The 16,136-nt window shown below is 36.1% G+C and overlaps 1 protein-coding gene across 6 annotated transcripts in view; it reads left to right on the top strand.

The window, feature by feature from the left end:
* Window positions 1–16,136, top strand: part of FUT8 (fucosyltransferase 8) — a 415,176-nt gene that overhangs the window by 295,609 nt on the left and 103,431 nt on the right. For 5 of the 6 annotated variants that reach the window (XM_036906028.2, XM_036906025.2, XM_057488376.1 and 2 more), the window contains one exon: window positions 9,744–9,858. In XM_036906028.2, the coding sequence (XP_036761923.1) occupies window positions 9,744–9,858 (115 nt within the window). Of the gene's footprint in view, window positions 1–8,644; window positions 8,734–9,743; window positions 9,859–16,136 lie in introns of those variants that run through there. The other variant, XM_057488377.1, reaches the window with a different exon arrangement.

The raw sequence follows: 16,136 nt of genomic DNA, 5'->3' as shown, positions 1-16,136 counted from the left end.
ACTGTATGCTCAGTGGTTTTTTAATGCATCTATAAATTTGTTAAATTTTTTTTAGGAATCTTTGCCTACTCACAAACTCATTAAAGTTGTAAGAGGCAGAGAACTGGTTTAGATTTCATGTCTTATTCCATGGTGCTACTATTCCTTGAAAGGAGAGAAGAAAGAGTAAAATGAATGTGGAACATTGTTTTCTTTGGATGGCTGTGAGCTCTTGGGGTCAAACTATCTACTTGTTTTATAAATAAAACTGGAACTTGAGTTTAATATTGAAAGAGAAAAGAAATGTCTCCTAAATTGTTTATATATATTTTTCACACTCAGCTTTTATTGGCCTTATAGCTTAATGTGATAAAGTTACAATCTTTCATTTTAATTCTTCAAAAAGTAAAACACTATATTGAAAGAAGACCTAAATCTGAAATCTTTTTATATGTTTATCAGTATTTCTCCTTATTTGTGTGAACAATATGAATAGTCTATCATTACTATGAAAGGTATATTTTAACTCCATTTTAGAAGTAGAAATCGTTTTCTAAACAAATTCCCCAGAAACCTAATATAAAAAACTAAATGTAGTCACAAGTATTGCTAATATCTTTGTCATACTAAGCAGAAAAGTTTATTTTTCAGATGTTTTAACTCATAAAGACATGCCATATATGTATTAAGCAATTTGAAATGCAGTTCTTACTGTCTGACAAATAGAGGCATATCTCACAATGGTCTCTTCCCAACAGATAGGTAAATTAGAAAGTGAGTGGGGAAGCCCAAAACACTCTGTCCTAATTGTTAAGAATTTTTGTGTGTCATTGTTGTTATTGCAGTGTTCTCAAACTTCAGAAGCATCAAGATCACCTGGAGGATTTCTTAAAACAAAGATTGCTAAATCCTATCCCAAGTTTCTGATTTAGTAGGTCTGGAGTGGGGCCTGAGAATTTCCATTTCTAACAGGTTCCTAAGTGACGTTGAAGTTGCTAGTCTTTGAAAACTAAGACTCTACAGAATCCCTTGTTCTCTTTATGATTGCTGCCAAAGAGATCATCCACTTTTCTTGGACAAAATCACATTTCTCTATAGGTTAGTGGACCTCATCAGAAGCTGTGGAGGAAGACTCTTAGTTTACTCCCTACTTGATGCTGTTCCTTGTAGTGAGGAGACCATGTTTCTTTTCTGGAATGTGGCTTCCATTGTTCATTACTCAAAATACCAGTCATTATAGCATCTGGAAGCCAAATAATCTTATGTTCAAATTGGGGATTGAGATCACCTGAGATTTTTAGCTTAACACTATTTACCTGATTAGGCGATTACTTTGGAGCTAGTAACTAATAGAGTCTAATCCCTGCCTGCCACCACAGTTGAGTGATCAACTGCTAGTTAATTAGAAAGCTCTTTGGGTTTTAGGGCTTTTTAAGAAGTAGAGGGGTTGATTATATAATAAATAAATATGGGGTAGCATATTAATATTACCTGCTGTATCGATTTCAAATACTAGTGTCAGTAAACTTTCAATTAGTGATTGCATATGACCATCTTCTTAGTAATGCAGTCAAATTTACCTTTGGATAGCATTGGTCATGAGTTGACGTTGACCTCTGTCTCTTTGAAATAGTGAGAGGGAAATCAGTTTCAAGTGCTTGTTTTTGTCATTGGTACAGGTTCAGTGCTTTGATTTATGGCCATATAGACTTGTCCCTCAACCTCTGAGGATCTCCTGGAAAGTTTTGTCTCATCATCTGTTTAGGTTGCCTGGAGACATATATAATTTAATCACTTTTGCTTTGGTTCTTTTTGCCATCTTTATGTTGCCACACACCAGTTTATGAAATAGTTACTGGAGCTCCTCTTTCTGATTTTAAATTGTAGCAATTATTAAACTTCAAACTGAAGGACAGGAAGGCTCACAGGGCCAATGAGCTATTTCTCAATTAAGTTGACCGAAACTATTTAGAAACAATCTGGTAGAGCAGCAGTCTCATTGCCCCTGCCTGTTCTGCACCATCTCATTATCAGTAATATATAAGGCAGCTTTGATATGAGGGAGGTCAGATATATTTCCCATATGATGAATGATAATTGTAGCTAATTATGCTGATTGGCTTTTTGTTACTGTGTATAGGGGATTATATAACAAAGGAACGGACTTCAATTCACCTAAGGGGTACAACATATGACAGGTTGTAGGGGAAGATTGGCAAGTTAATAGCTTGTAGATTTATTTGATCAGAATTTCTGGTCATAACTATTGTACATAACTTATGGTCTGCATTTTCACTTTTTTTGTAAGGGAGACTCCCTATGACTCTCTTTGAAAGGCTCAAGAATTGTGTTTTTCATTCTGGAAAAGTTAAGTTTTGTGAACCTTCAAATCTACTTTTCTTTGTTTTTGTTATCACGTATACACACACACATGCACGCACACACATACACACAAAGCAGTAAAGGAAGATCTTAAGTTCTTTGAGATGAGATTCGATTTGAGACTTACATTAAACTGGAATATAGATACTCTTTCTCCAGTTTTTAACTGTTTGAACAAAATATTTTTGTATGACTATCTTTCTACCAGTGAATCCCGGCATATTTTCAAGTGGTGCTAGATCATTCCTCCTAATATCCATGGACAAAGTGAGACAGTGTCTTAGGAGTTGTCTTTGTTCTGCACATGCTTAGTCTCTATCAGTCAGATCAAGATACAACATCTACTGTAAAGGAACATTCTCCCCTAAAATAAAATTTGCACTGGAAGGAAAATTTACAGGTGGAAAAGAGATCTCACCTAGTGGCCCTAATTCTGTTTTGTCTGCCCCTACCTTACATTTCCCTGGGTGTGGCTTCCAAACTCAAGGATGATTCTGACATTAAAAATAATCACTTACTGAGGATTTCCTGTGTGCCAGTCAATGTGATAAAGCCTCTCCATTCATTACCTTATTTTATCAGCATATTAGTACTTTGAGACAAGCTTTATTATTCCCCATTTTATAAATAAAGTTATACTCAGGCCTCAAGATATTAGATAGCTTACACAAGGTAGGTGGCAAAGTTATTTTACTCCAAAATTCTACCTCTTAATTGCTAAATACTTAGCTTCTGTCAGCTTTATTTTCCTCTTCTACACATGGGGATATAATTTCTATATCATAGCATTCTTATAATTAAATGTGAGAAAATATATAAAACACTACACAGTGACTGACACATTGTACATTCTCATAGACTCTAGTCAGACCTTTTAAGGAAAGTTCCATAAGAGGATATGAATAAAAAAACTCATATCCTGCAGGGCAAGCACAGATAAAGGGAAACTGCCACAGTACTCAATAGAAAGATTAATTTCAAGTCTGGAACCTAAACAGAAGTCTACTGGACATTACTAACCATGTTGCATAATTATTGCTTTATACAATTGTAAAAGCTATTTTTGCTGTTGCTCGAAACTCTTCTCCCCCCATGTGGACTATCAAAATGATGGTATCCCAAAATTCCTCCTTGAAACAAGGGAGGCAGTGGTCACACTGTCTTCCTATTTGTCTTGTCATGTTTGTATCCTTTACACTGCTTATTTGTGCCCTGGGAGCAAACCAAAGTAAAAACAGCCTTGGACAAAAGCCAAGTAAGTAAGTTTTCTTGATCTTGATCCTTATTTACCTGTGGATTAGACTCTGTGGTATAGCCTTAGGCACATTTACTTTAATAAATGTTAGTTTCTTCACCTTGGAATTTTCATGTTTGAATTATATTGCTCTATGGTGGCCCTCAGGGGGAATTTCTCTCTTTAATGTTTTGAATCAGGTATAAACAAATATTCTTGTAGTTCTTCAGTGGCATAATTGAAACAGACTAGAACATTTGGAAAGAATTTTGTAAATATTAAAATATAAAAATAGGAAATTTGACAGAAAATACAAAGAACATAAATGTAACCCACCTTTTGAAATAGAGGCTTTAACACCCATCACAGCTAGCTTGCTCTGAGTCATAGGTTCTGTTATAATCTACCAGTTGTCTTCAGGCATCTGTACTCTACCCTCAAATACCAGTACTGTTTTGCTACCTGGGTTTGTATTTCCTGGGCTTGACCTGGCCTCATAGCAGGCTTTTAGATTAATCACCCACTTCCCAGATTTCTTGATATCTTCACAGTTAAAACCAAGGCAGTCAGATTCCCAGCTTTTGGGATACTTCTAAGAGATGTGGTTTCAGAGCGGAGTCACTGAAAACCCAGGTTTTCTGTAGAATGACTTAGAGTCATCATGTTTCCTAATAATGAGCCACAACTGAAACTTTGTGTTTGATTTTCCTCCCATCTTTGGCCAAAAGTTTTACAGGATGGTAACTTCTAAACATTACTGAATTGGAAAAGAGTGAATTTTAATTAAGGTCATTTCCTGGGCTTGTCTTCCTTACATGGTCTCTAATGGGAGGCTCCACCAAAATAAGATTTAAAAAGCAAGCTTCGTTTTAGTTGACAGCTGGAGTAGAGTGACTTATATTGAGATTCTGCACTGTCATAAAAAATTTGTGTATCTTTTTTTTTTTTTTTTTTTTTTTTTTTGTATTTGATCTCCTAGTTATAAGCTTGGTTATCCCACTTTCGTGGCAGAGATTGGGATGAGCGTGAATAACTAATTGTCAGGACTTGGTACTGATGTAACTTTGGGTAAAACCATTCATTTTTATGTTTTTAACTTACTAAAAAAAAAAGAGATGAGCTTTCATTCCCAGCAGTAAAGGAATAGCTTGATTACCATGACACGAAAGCATAAAGCCATGCCAAAATTTATATTTCAAAGAAATTTCCCTTCCAAATTAGAACAAATGTAGTTTTTACTTGCTTAATGCTATGGAATGATGGACAATGAAATGTACACTCTTTGTGTGTGTGTGTGTGTGTGTGTGTGTGTGTGTGTGTGTGTGTGTGTGTTTAACATAAAGCCACAAAGCATTGAATTTCTTTTTTTCCTTCAACAGGCATTTGCTGATAGGTTATTTATCCCACTCGAATATATTTCCAGCCATAACACTGCTTTTTAAAGTTGAGGATTGTAACAGGTTTTGTGATCGCTTCTATTTGATGAGTAGGAAAAAGTAAATGACCACATTTAGATATGATGAAACCTATGAAACATAGAAAATTATGAGTGTGATAGAGTGATGGGAAAGAGACTTATAAAACCCCAACGATAGACTTCCATCTGAGCCCTGTAACACCATTATAGTTTAAAACTTCTCATGTGTTTGCATGATCAACTTATACGATATCATATGGGTGGTCACTTTTTCCTCAGTAACTATAAAAGAGTACTGTAGGCTATATAACAGTCTATAGAGGCCTCAGTTTTGTAATCTGAAGGAACACAGAAGTTGAACTTCTGCTCAGTGTGTAAGACTGCAAGTTAATTTCTTAAGGAGGCAGTAGTTTGTGGGTTTGGTTTTTCCAGCTAACATCAGTTTTTCATAAAAAAATGTTTTGAACCTTAAGTGAAAATAAGAAGTATAAAAAATGATTAAGCATCACATATTAAACTCTACCCTACTTAAAAAGAGTAACATGGAAATAGTCAAGCTGTGAGGTCCTTTGTGTGGATAATGTTGACACATTAAATAAGTGCCTACAATGCTTCACAGATGACCCTGTTGTTCCAAAGCATTGTGTAAAGCTGTTCCACTCTTTGTTAGGTGAGGATTCTACACTGTGGCTATAGTTTTTAGTTTGATTTGTGTATCATTGATAGTTTTGCTTTATTCAAAGGGGCCGTTATTAGGTATCCTCTGTTAATTGTGTATAATCCTAATGGTTTTCTACAATAGTAAATGAGAACTTTAGTTTTTTCTGTGGGCTGCCATTGTTTTGTTACGAATGGTTTAGCATCTACTTAAGAATGAGGAATAAAAAAGAATTGAGACGATGTCATGTATTCCTAGCTAATTCAGAATTGTTGAAGGCTGGCTTCATCATCTGTTAAAAGAGTCCTCCCTGATCATCTACTTCTTCAGGGTGCTTTAAGGCACAAGGTATTGGATCCTTTTTCTGACTGACCTTCAGTCCATATATTACTATCACCCACACCCAATGGATCCTTCCTCTTAGTTGTAGGATTATTATTCGTACTCTTTATACATAAGGCAAAAGCTGTGAAACAGCTCTCTGAAGCATTCTGGTACAAGTAGCAAAGTCTCAGTCTGTTTAGGCTTGCTGTAACAAAAATAACACAGACTGGGTAGCTTATAAACCTGACAGTTCTGGAGGCTGGGAAGTCCAATATCAAGGTGCCAGCAGATTTGGTGTCTGGTGAGGACCTCCTTTCTGGTTCATAAACAGTACCTTTTCACTATGTCCTCACATGGTGGAGGGATTGGAAAATCCTATGTAGTCTCTTATGAAAACACTAATCTCATTCATAAGGACTCCACCCTCATGACCTAAGCACCTCTCAAAGGTCATGCCTTTTAATACCATCATATTTGGCATTAGGTTTCAATGTAGGAATTTTGGGGAGGACAGTCTGAGTAAGCAGGCACCACATCTATTACTACTTTGTGTATGTTATCACTGATCCTTTTTTAAAAAATTATATCAAAGGTATTATATAGGAACCTTAAAATTAAGTTTCAGAGATGTCAAAACTTGTTTAGGACATAAAGCTAGTAAGAGGTAGAGCTAAACTAAGAAATGTGACTGCCTGCCTCCCAAAGCTCTTTCTCTTCTGATTCAGACTTTGATTTTGCATATTTACATTGAACAGAGTTCACATTTTTGGACTCCAGACCCCTTACTTTGATTTTTGTCAGTGCAGTAGTTAGAAGCATGAGCCTTAAAATCACACTGCTTGGGTGTGAACTCCCACTGTGCAATTCTGAACTTTGACTTGGAGCAAAGTATTTAATTTCTCAGCACATCACATTCCTTACCTAATTTATAACTTAGTTGTGAGGATTAAATGAAGTAATATAAAGCACCTAGAATAGGTGGCCCATAGTAAACAAAATACCTGTTTGTTGTTATTATCACTTAATACTAGAAATCAACTTTCTTAGAAATCAGTTTTCTCAAAGTACTTTTTGAATCTCCAGCAAACGCTTTGTTTTTAGTTCCTCTATCATTGTAGCTGATTTCTGGAAGCGTATGTATGAAATATTTTATTTATGTGTATACTTTTTTTGACAAATAAATTTCTAACTTCACAATATCACAAGCAAATACATGTACTTATAAGAATTCCTTTAACAGAAGATTTAATAAAAAGTGTAGAGAAGTGTGAGAAACGCACTCACTGGTCCAAACTTAGTCAAAGAGAACAGCGGAGCGAGGCTTTAATGACGGTCTTGGAAGATCGGGTGTCTGGTGAGCGGGCACACTCAGCACGGTTACAAGCAATTTATTCCTTAGCCCGTGAGTCCCTTACCCTGGTTCCTCACTGGCTGAGTACTACAGGGTTCACGTTCTTTCCCAGACATCGCCTAAGCATATATCTATATTAGGCTTTTTTTCCCACATTTTTCTTAATTTCATTGGCTAGTTTAAAACTTTTTCTGCATTTTTTTTTTTTTTCAAAGAGATGCGCAGCCTTCTCTTTCTTATCTTAACTTCCCTCCCCGTCAAGCTGGAGTGACTCCCTGGTACATGTTCTGACAAGTAGGCTTTTTGTTAATACCCTTTGTTTAAACATTAATTCCTCTGGGGATAAATCACATTTAGTTTTATGCCATTTCTAACAAGAAGGGGTGAAGCTGGAGCTGAAACTCGTAAAGGATTATTTCCCAAACCTTTCAAAACTGGATTTGTGAAAGGTGAAAACTTTATCAACATTATCTCATCCAAAATTATTGAAAATTTTTCTTTTGCTACTTTTTCATTCACTTCATCTCTTTCAAAGATATTTGTTGAACATCTGTGTGACCAGCACTGTTCCAAATGCTGATTAAAAAAGAAAAAAACAGTTAAAAATTCTGCTCTCATGGAGCTTAAATTCTAGTAAGGGGAGAAAGAAAATAAAGAAGTAAATGATGTAAATTAGTGAAAGGGTATCTCACCGCGACCCCCCTTACCCAGTACAACTCAGGAGACACGGGCCCACGCAAGAGATTTTATTATCTGAAAGAGAAAGTGGCTGCCCCCAGAGGGGGGTCAGGGGAGAGAGAGAGAGAGAAAGAGAGGGAGAGGATAAATTACTATTTTCTTTTAATTAGAGGTTGGTAATTGCTTTAAGAAAAATAAAGCAAGGAAGGAGGAGAGGGAAAACCAAAGGGTAGTGATTGTAACTTGGTGTTTAATTTTGAAGTGAGATAGTCTGGGAAAGCCGTAAGGAAAAGGTGACATATGAGCAAAGATTTTAAGGACATTTGGATGAGCTATGTAGATGGGTATCTGGGAAATGAACATTCAAAGGGAGGGAAGAGCAAATGCAAAGGCCTTGAAGTAGGAAGGTGCCTGACATGTGCAGGGGTTAGTAACAAGACTGTAGCTGAGGTAGAGTAAGCAAGGAAGACAGTGATGGAAGATGAGATCAAAGAAGCATTAAAGAGCTATATTGTCTGAGGCCTTGCAGGTCAGAGTAATAACTTTGGGTTTGACTGAGTGAGATGAAGAGCCATTCAATGTTAAGAGCAAAGGAGTAACATTATTTTACGTATTTTAACAGGATCTGGCTGCTATACTGAGAATAGACTCTAGAGGTAGGCAAGGGTGGAAGCTGGGAGACCTGGTCAGAAGCTACTGTAATAATTCAGGTGAGAAAAGATGGTCACTCAGTAGCAATACCAGTGGTGATACATAGCCAGAAATTGGCTAAATGTTTGCTGTTATATTGGTGGGGTGTGTTAGAGAAAGAGAAGAATCTTTCTTTTTATTTTTCTCTATTGATAAATTCAAGTCATAGCTTTTATTTAATGCAGTATAAATAAGACTATCTGCACCAGACCCAAAGTTTCTCTCCCTAGTTTACTGAATATTTTAGTTTACTTTGCAGGAAATCTGGGCTATTATAATTGAAATTAATCATGCAACACAAAGTGGAAAAGTGTCCTATCAATCATTTTATTAGTTTAGACCAAGAATTGGGAAATTATGGCCCAAGGGCCAAATCTGGCTGATAGCTTATTTTTGTGAATAAAGTTTTATTGGAACACAGGCACACCCACTCATTTACATGTCTATAGCAGCTTTCCTAGTACAAAAGCAAGAGGCCCACAAAGCCTAAATATTTACTATTTGGATTTTTTTTTTGAAAAAAGTTTGCTGAACCTTGGCTTAGACCATTGTTTGAGATTTAGGTCAGAATTTTCCTCTTTATTTTTTTGCAACTACCCCAAGTATTTAAGTATGAAGAGAAAATATAAAAGGGGACAGGAAATGGCAGAGAACAAAAATAAGAGACAATAAATTGTAGTATTCAAATATTAGCACCAACTTCTCTCCCTTTTGTTTATCTATACCTATTTCTTTGCCCTGGATATCCACTTTCCTCTGATATCTGTTGTGCTTTGTTTTGGGAAATAAGAACAGCTAACTGGCCTTATTTGAGAAAAAGGTATGTTTTTCTCAACAGTAAAAATTTATTATAAGAATGAATCTTATATATTAGAAACTAACTATTGACTTTCACTGTTTTGATAGAAAATAAAAAATGAGTACCAGCATCATGAACTTCAAACATTATGAAGAATTTTACTTTCTTCTTATGTTGTTGTGTAATCCTGTGATGAATAAGTTAGATCTGCAATGTTGTTTGCTTTTATAGGTCTATAATGACAGATCTGTACTACCTCAGTCAAACAGATGGAGCAGGTGATTGGCGGGAAAAAGAGGCCAAAGATCTGACAGAGCTGGTTCAGCAGAGAATAACCTATCTTCAGGTAAGAAGATTAGGTTAAGAAATAAACTTGAGCAAAAAAAGAAGAAATATAACAAAACTAAAAGTAAGAGTTGCTATTAGGTTTTAGTCTTTTTATCCTTTGCTTTTTGGGTATTTACTCATTCATTTTACATACTTATTCAAAAAGACACTATGGTGTGCCTTAAAGTGGACTACAAAGATGTCTAAAACAAGGTCCCTGTCCTAACAGGGGCTACTTCTTACACACACACACATACACACACACAGACTACATTTTATACCAGAGATACAGATGAAATGTTCATTGGAGGAAGGTATGTCAGGGAAAGCTTTGTGGGAAAGGTATTACTTGAACTGAGCTATAAAAGGATAATTAGGTAGGATCTAGATACACAGAAGTTGAGGAGAATAGCATACTAGCTGAAACATCTGATGTGAGTAATGGTTCATAGCTAGAAAAGAGCAATATAGCAACCCAATAGGAAATAGTATATTTTAGTTTGTCTGGAATTTTGGGTTGTGTGAAAAGGAAGGTTAGAAAATAAGCTGGAAAATGTAGGTTTGGAGCTGGATTGCAGAGGTCTTTATTCAGTCAGTGGTTGCTGAAAGATTGTATTTGCTACATAAACATCATTAAAACAACAAATAGGAAATACAAATCAAAGATAAGCCTCAAGTTCCAGACCCTTTGAAATTTATTCTCTTCATTTTTTGTGTTATCTTCTAGTTCTTGTTAATATGCACACCCAATCTTATATATTTGTAAGGATAGAATTGATTTACTTTAAGAAAATTTTTTATGTTGAGATATATACAATAAAATGCACAAATCTTAGTATATAGCTTGATGAATCTTGACATGTGTATTTACTCATAATTGTACATGAGTATTATACTCATAACCATCACCCTCATCCAAGATACCAAACTTTCTCGCTAATTTTTTTCCTTTTCACTTAGTTCATCCATCCCACCTCCTCATCACTCCCTGGCAACCACCAGTCTGTTCTCTGTGTTTAGGAGTCTATCTCAGTTCTGTTTGTTTTGTTTTTCAGATTCCACATATGTGAAACCATAGGGTATTTGTCTTTCACTGTCTAACTTATTTCACTTAGCATAATACCATCTATATCCATCCATGTTGTTGCAAATGGCAAGATGTCATTCTTCTTTACGGCTGGGTAATATTCCATTGCATGTATTTATTACATCATCTTTATCCATTCATCCATTGATGGACATTTAGTTTATTTCCATAGTTTGGCTGTTGTAAATAATTCTATGATAAACATTTGAGTGCATATATCTTTTCAGATCAGTGACTTTGTTTTCTTCAGGTAAAATTCCATTGGTGGAATTACTGGATCATATGGTCTATTTTTAGCTTTTTTGAGAAATCTCCATACTGCTTTCCACAGTGATTGCACCAACTTGCAATCCCACCAACAATATATGAGGATTCACTTTTCACCACATCCTTGCCAACACTTGTTATTTATTGTAGAATTGATTTACTTTTGAATTTTGTTTTTTGCTTAATATACTGTCTCACCAGAGGGTTTCAGCCCTGGGCAAGTTCACTCTAGATTTGGTGAGACTGAATAAAAACAACAGAATGCTGGGGGTAAAAGGGTTTATACCAAGCTTTATTCTCACGGTGGCAGGTTGAGTGCTAGAATCATGTCTGCCTTTGGCAAGTCCACAATCTGTATCCGTCTCTGCCTCTGGCCAGAGCACTGGGCGGAGGGAGCTCTTTATATAGTGACATTGACAATAATGACTCATTGCCAACAGGTGTGTAAGTATGGGCCCATGCAGCAGCCCAGTTACATCATCAAGTAGATTAGGGTCAGGTGAGGATTCTGCCCATAGGAACTTCTGTTTTCCCTGCATAAACCATAAGCTTTTTTCTATTTTTGAGGCTGTGGGTAAAATGAAAGTTCTTGTGGCCAGGAATCTCACCCAGCCCTGGATGGCTAGCTCACTACACACATGTGGGCAATACATTGCTATTGACTCTATATAAAAAAGCTGTGCCTAGTGCTCTGAGTGACACGGTGGCATGGCTGCAAGGCTGCAGGAGAGCAGAGCAGAGGCTGGAGTGGTGGCAGCACCAAGGACAGAGGCCCAGAGGACGGCTGTGAGGGCAAACAGGCCCAGAGGCAGAGACCAGCTTGCTGCATGTAGACTAACTCTAAGTGAATGGGGTTTTAGTGATAGACCTGCCACCATGGAAATAAAATTGGGTATAACCCTTTCACCCCAAAAATGTTTTACTGTCATTTCTTTGGTCACATTAAATCTATAGTGAACTTGCTCAGGGCTGAAACCCATTGGCAAGACAGAGGCACAACCTACTTTTGAAAAGTTTTTACACATAAGAGTCATATGATGAGAGTGGTACTTTAATGATATTTATCTGAAAATAGTATCTTGGTTAAACTGGTTTAGTATTGGAAGAGAGTAGAAGCAAGAAGATCATTTAGGACAAGAGGACCATACTGAGAGTGAGAAATACTGTGGTATATGGTAGTTGGCATTGGAAGTGAAGAGACGCATTTGAGGGAGGTTGGGAAGATAGAATTGATAGGCCTTTCCAAGTAGGTGAAAGACCTGAAATGACTGGAATATTGGGGACATCATTAATTGACAGGGAACTTAAAGATAGAATAGTCTTTAAGGGAAAGCATCAGATTACTAAGTAACTTCAAAATGCTTGAAGTTGAACTGACTATGCCTATCCTTTTCTAATACTATTGATGGTATGCTTTCTGTGTACAGTCATTCTACTTCCCTTTCAAGATTAAGGTGTTTTATAAAAGCTAAATAACAGTATGTGACTTGATTCTGTATATTTTAAGGTACACTTTTTCCTACATTTAGATAGGAAAAAACAGAAAATCAAGTGTTTAAAGAGATCATTAAAAAACAAAACTGATCTTGGCATATTGTCTTGGTCTCATACTCCCATGGCCATTCATCAGAGGTGTCTGCAGAATGAGAAACACTTGCTTCCTGTAGGGAAGACATAATTATCTTCTATCAAGTGGATCCTCATTCAGTGAACTATAAACAGCTGGTGGTGCAGAATGATCATCCTCATTTAAAATGGAAATAACTATGGTTTCTGAGTTTCTTCCATTTCCACATATTCATTAAATTTTCACCCAACAAAAGTTATATTTAAACTATGATTTGGTCATATCAGCTCTTCACACTGGAACAAGTACCTGCCACCTGCCTTAGTTTCTTTTTTCCTCTTGGATTTTAAGTGGCCAAGCACTTCACCTATAGTGCAAGTTGATCTTTATGTGCTGATGTCTTGCCAGTGGGTTTCACCCCGGACAAGTTCACTATAGATTCAATGAGACCAAATAAATGACAGTAGAACGTTCTTGGGGTAAAGCGTTTATACCCAATTATTCCCACGGTGGCAGATCACTCACTAGTATCCAATACACTCAGAGTGAGTCTGCATGCAGCAAGCCGGTCTCTGCTTCAGGGCCTCTCTACCCCTGCAGCCATCTCAGTCTCTGTCCTTGGCGCTGCCACCACTCCAGCCTCTGCTCTCCTGCAGCCATGCAGCCGTGCAGCAGCCATGTCACCCAGAGCAGTGGGTGGAGCTCTTTATATAGAATCAATAGCAATGTATTGCCCACATGTGTGTAGTGAGCTAGCTGACCAGGGCCAGGTGAGAATCCTGGCTTAGAAAATGAGTATTATACTAGGAAATAAAGCTAAATGGGGTATAAAGAAAAAAATCTTCGACTTTCTTCTTTAACTGACATACATACAAAAAATGCACAAATCTGTGTGTACAGCTTGATGAATTTTGACATGTTTATACATGCATGTAACCATTACCCAGATCAAGATAGTAAACATTCTGATTTTTTCCCCTTCACCTGATTGGCGCATCCTCTCTCTTTCCTTGTGGCAACCACACTACTCTCTTCTTCTCAGTGTTTATGAAAATCTTTGACCTTTGATAACTATATTCAAACAAAAATAAGCAGTTAATGTAACTTACTAATGGAGATTTTAGAAGGTGCTCTTTGTTTGCCCATCAGCTAGCAGTTATATAAGAAATGATAATTTGTATCTAAGTAGGAAATAATAGGGAAAAAATAAACTAAAAACATGTTTTTAATGTTTTAAATAATCTATTTGGGAGATTCTAGTCATTTAAGTACCTTATTTGTATTCCTGATAAATAATATAGACAATTTTTAATTTACTTTCAATGATTGGTTTGGATAGTTGAAAACATTTTCAGTTTTACTAGATTTTTATTCATACCAATGAAGTTTATAATCCGTTCTCATTATCACCAATCAGAATTTTTTTATAACTAATTTGTTTAAGGTACCATGCAAGACTAAGTATAAAGAAAACAACCTAAATTAAACCCCTGTCTTAATCCATAATAGGTTTCATTTTAAATCTAAGCCTTTCATTTTGCACCTCTCCAGTCCTTTGAATTAAGCAAATATCATTATGTCTCATGAAAATCCTGCTCGATTTAATAGTCATATGGTTAAGTTTGGTCTCAATTTTAGATTTCCATTAATTTATCCTATGCCTTGGTTTTACCTGGAAAAAGTAATTTCACAAAAGATAATGGAAATAAAAAGATACTTAGGGCAGCTAGAGTTCAGTGGGACAAAGTTCCATATTTGTCTGAGTTAAAATTATTTCCTCTTTAGAGTTGAAGCCTCATGGCATGGTATAAAAAGACTAAACTGGCTAAAAGATAATCTGATTAAGGACAACCCAAGATATGCTATTAGGCTCAAGTAGAATGGACCACTTAATTCTCTTAAGGTTTTAGTCTTTTATATGTTTATCTAAAAAGTTCTTTATCCATGAACTGAATTTGTAATATCAGGTTGTTTTAAATACCATTTTGTATTGGTCTTTACTCTTGTGCTGTAAAAATCATAACAAACTGAGAAAATGCTTTGTTTATATTTGTCTAGTTTCTGATACTTAAGTTAAGGTTCATTTTAAAAACTGCATGCTGCTGATAATTTCATTATGAGTACGCTTATTACCATATTATAAGCCATTTTTCTAGACTTCTCAATGACAGAAGAGATTATCTTTTCATTATGGTTATTAAAATTTACTTTGTAGTTTCTAATCAGTTCATATTAAATTCTAATCAGCTCACATTCAACAAACACAATGAAAGAGATCCCAGTGCCTAAGTTTCTTAACTTGTTTGGAACAGTTGGTGTTGGCAACTATTATCAAGAGAGCTGGTAGTTAGGGAATGTGGCTTATGGTGAAAGGCATTTCCCAGTTTCACTTGAAATGATCAGACCTCTGGTACTTAGATTTTTTATTTCTGCCTAGCCCCAAAGTTGACATTTTAAGCAAGATTTAGCCCAATTCAGCTAGAATCTAAACAAAGCATATAACAAGTAGCCATAAGTAAAATATTTTTTTGTTTGTTTGCTTTGGGGATTTTGTTTTGTTTGTTTATTTATCATTAGGAGATTTTGACTAGGCCTTTTACTGAAAGTTGGTAGGTTAATAATTTTCCTTTTTTTTTGATAGAAAACTAAAAGATGAGAAAATGGAAAAAAACTGTTTTACTTTTAAAGGAGGATAGATATTCATTTTTTTTTCCATTCAGAATAGCAGACTGGTTGGAGAAATATCAAATTTCTCTCTTCATGTATGGATTCCAGTGACCAGATGGTCTTTGGAATGGAAAGTGGCCAAGTTGCACTAGTGTTACAGGCTGAGATGCTGTTTTTCCCAGGATCATGTCTTGGAGGTGATGAAGAATGAAATCTGCAGACAAGAGTATGGAACAACCAGCAAAGTTTAATAAAAGAGTGAAAGAAGAAAGAAGAGCTCCTGACTAATGGGAGGGGGCCCAAGGGAGGACACTGTTAAAGCTGCAGTGTCTAAGGTTTATAAGCACAAAAACAAGAGTAAACCATGCAAGTGGCTGGGAGTTGTTGCTAGGGCCTATTGCTATGGCTGAGCTCCTGAGGATCAAAGGAAAAGAAAAACTCCCTTTTTTCTCAGGCTGATTTTCCCAGTTGTCCAGGATGAGGCTTCTTATTTACTGTGAAGCCTTGATTCTAGTTCTCTTCTGCCTGTGTCTTACCAGGACCTTGAGTTCTATCTGCCTCTGTCTGACTAGCAACTGCCTTACTAGGAATACATTATTGACACTATTAAGCATATATTTCAGATTGTGGAGAAACCTTCACTCCAACACAGGTATGTCTGATCCCATTTTTCTTGGACAGCATAAATTATTTAAAATAGATTTAAGGC

The sequence above is a fragment of the Manis pentadactyla genome, chromosome 11, assembly GCF_030020395.1.
Source record: "Manis pentadactyla isolate mManPen7 chromosome 11, mManPen7.hap1, whole genome shotgun sequence".
NCBI classification, from domain to species: Eukaryota; Metazoa; Chordata; class Mammalia; order Pholidota; family Manidae; genus Manis; species Manis pentadactyla.
This window is presented reverse-complemented; position numbering and strand designations above follow the sequence as displayed.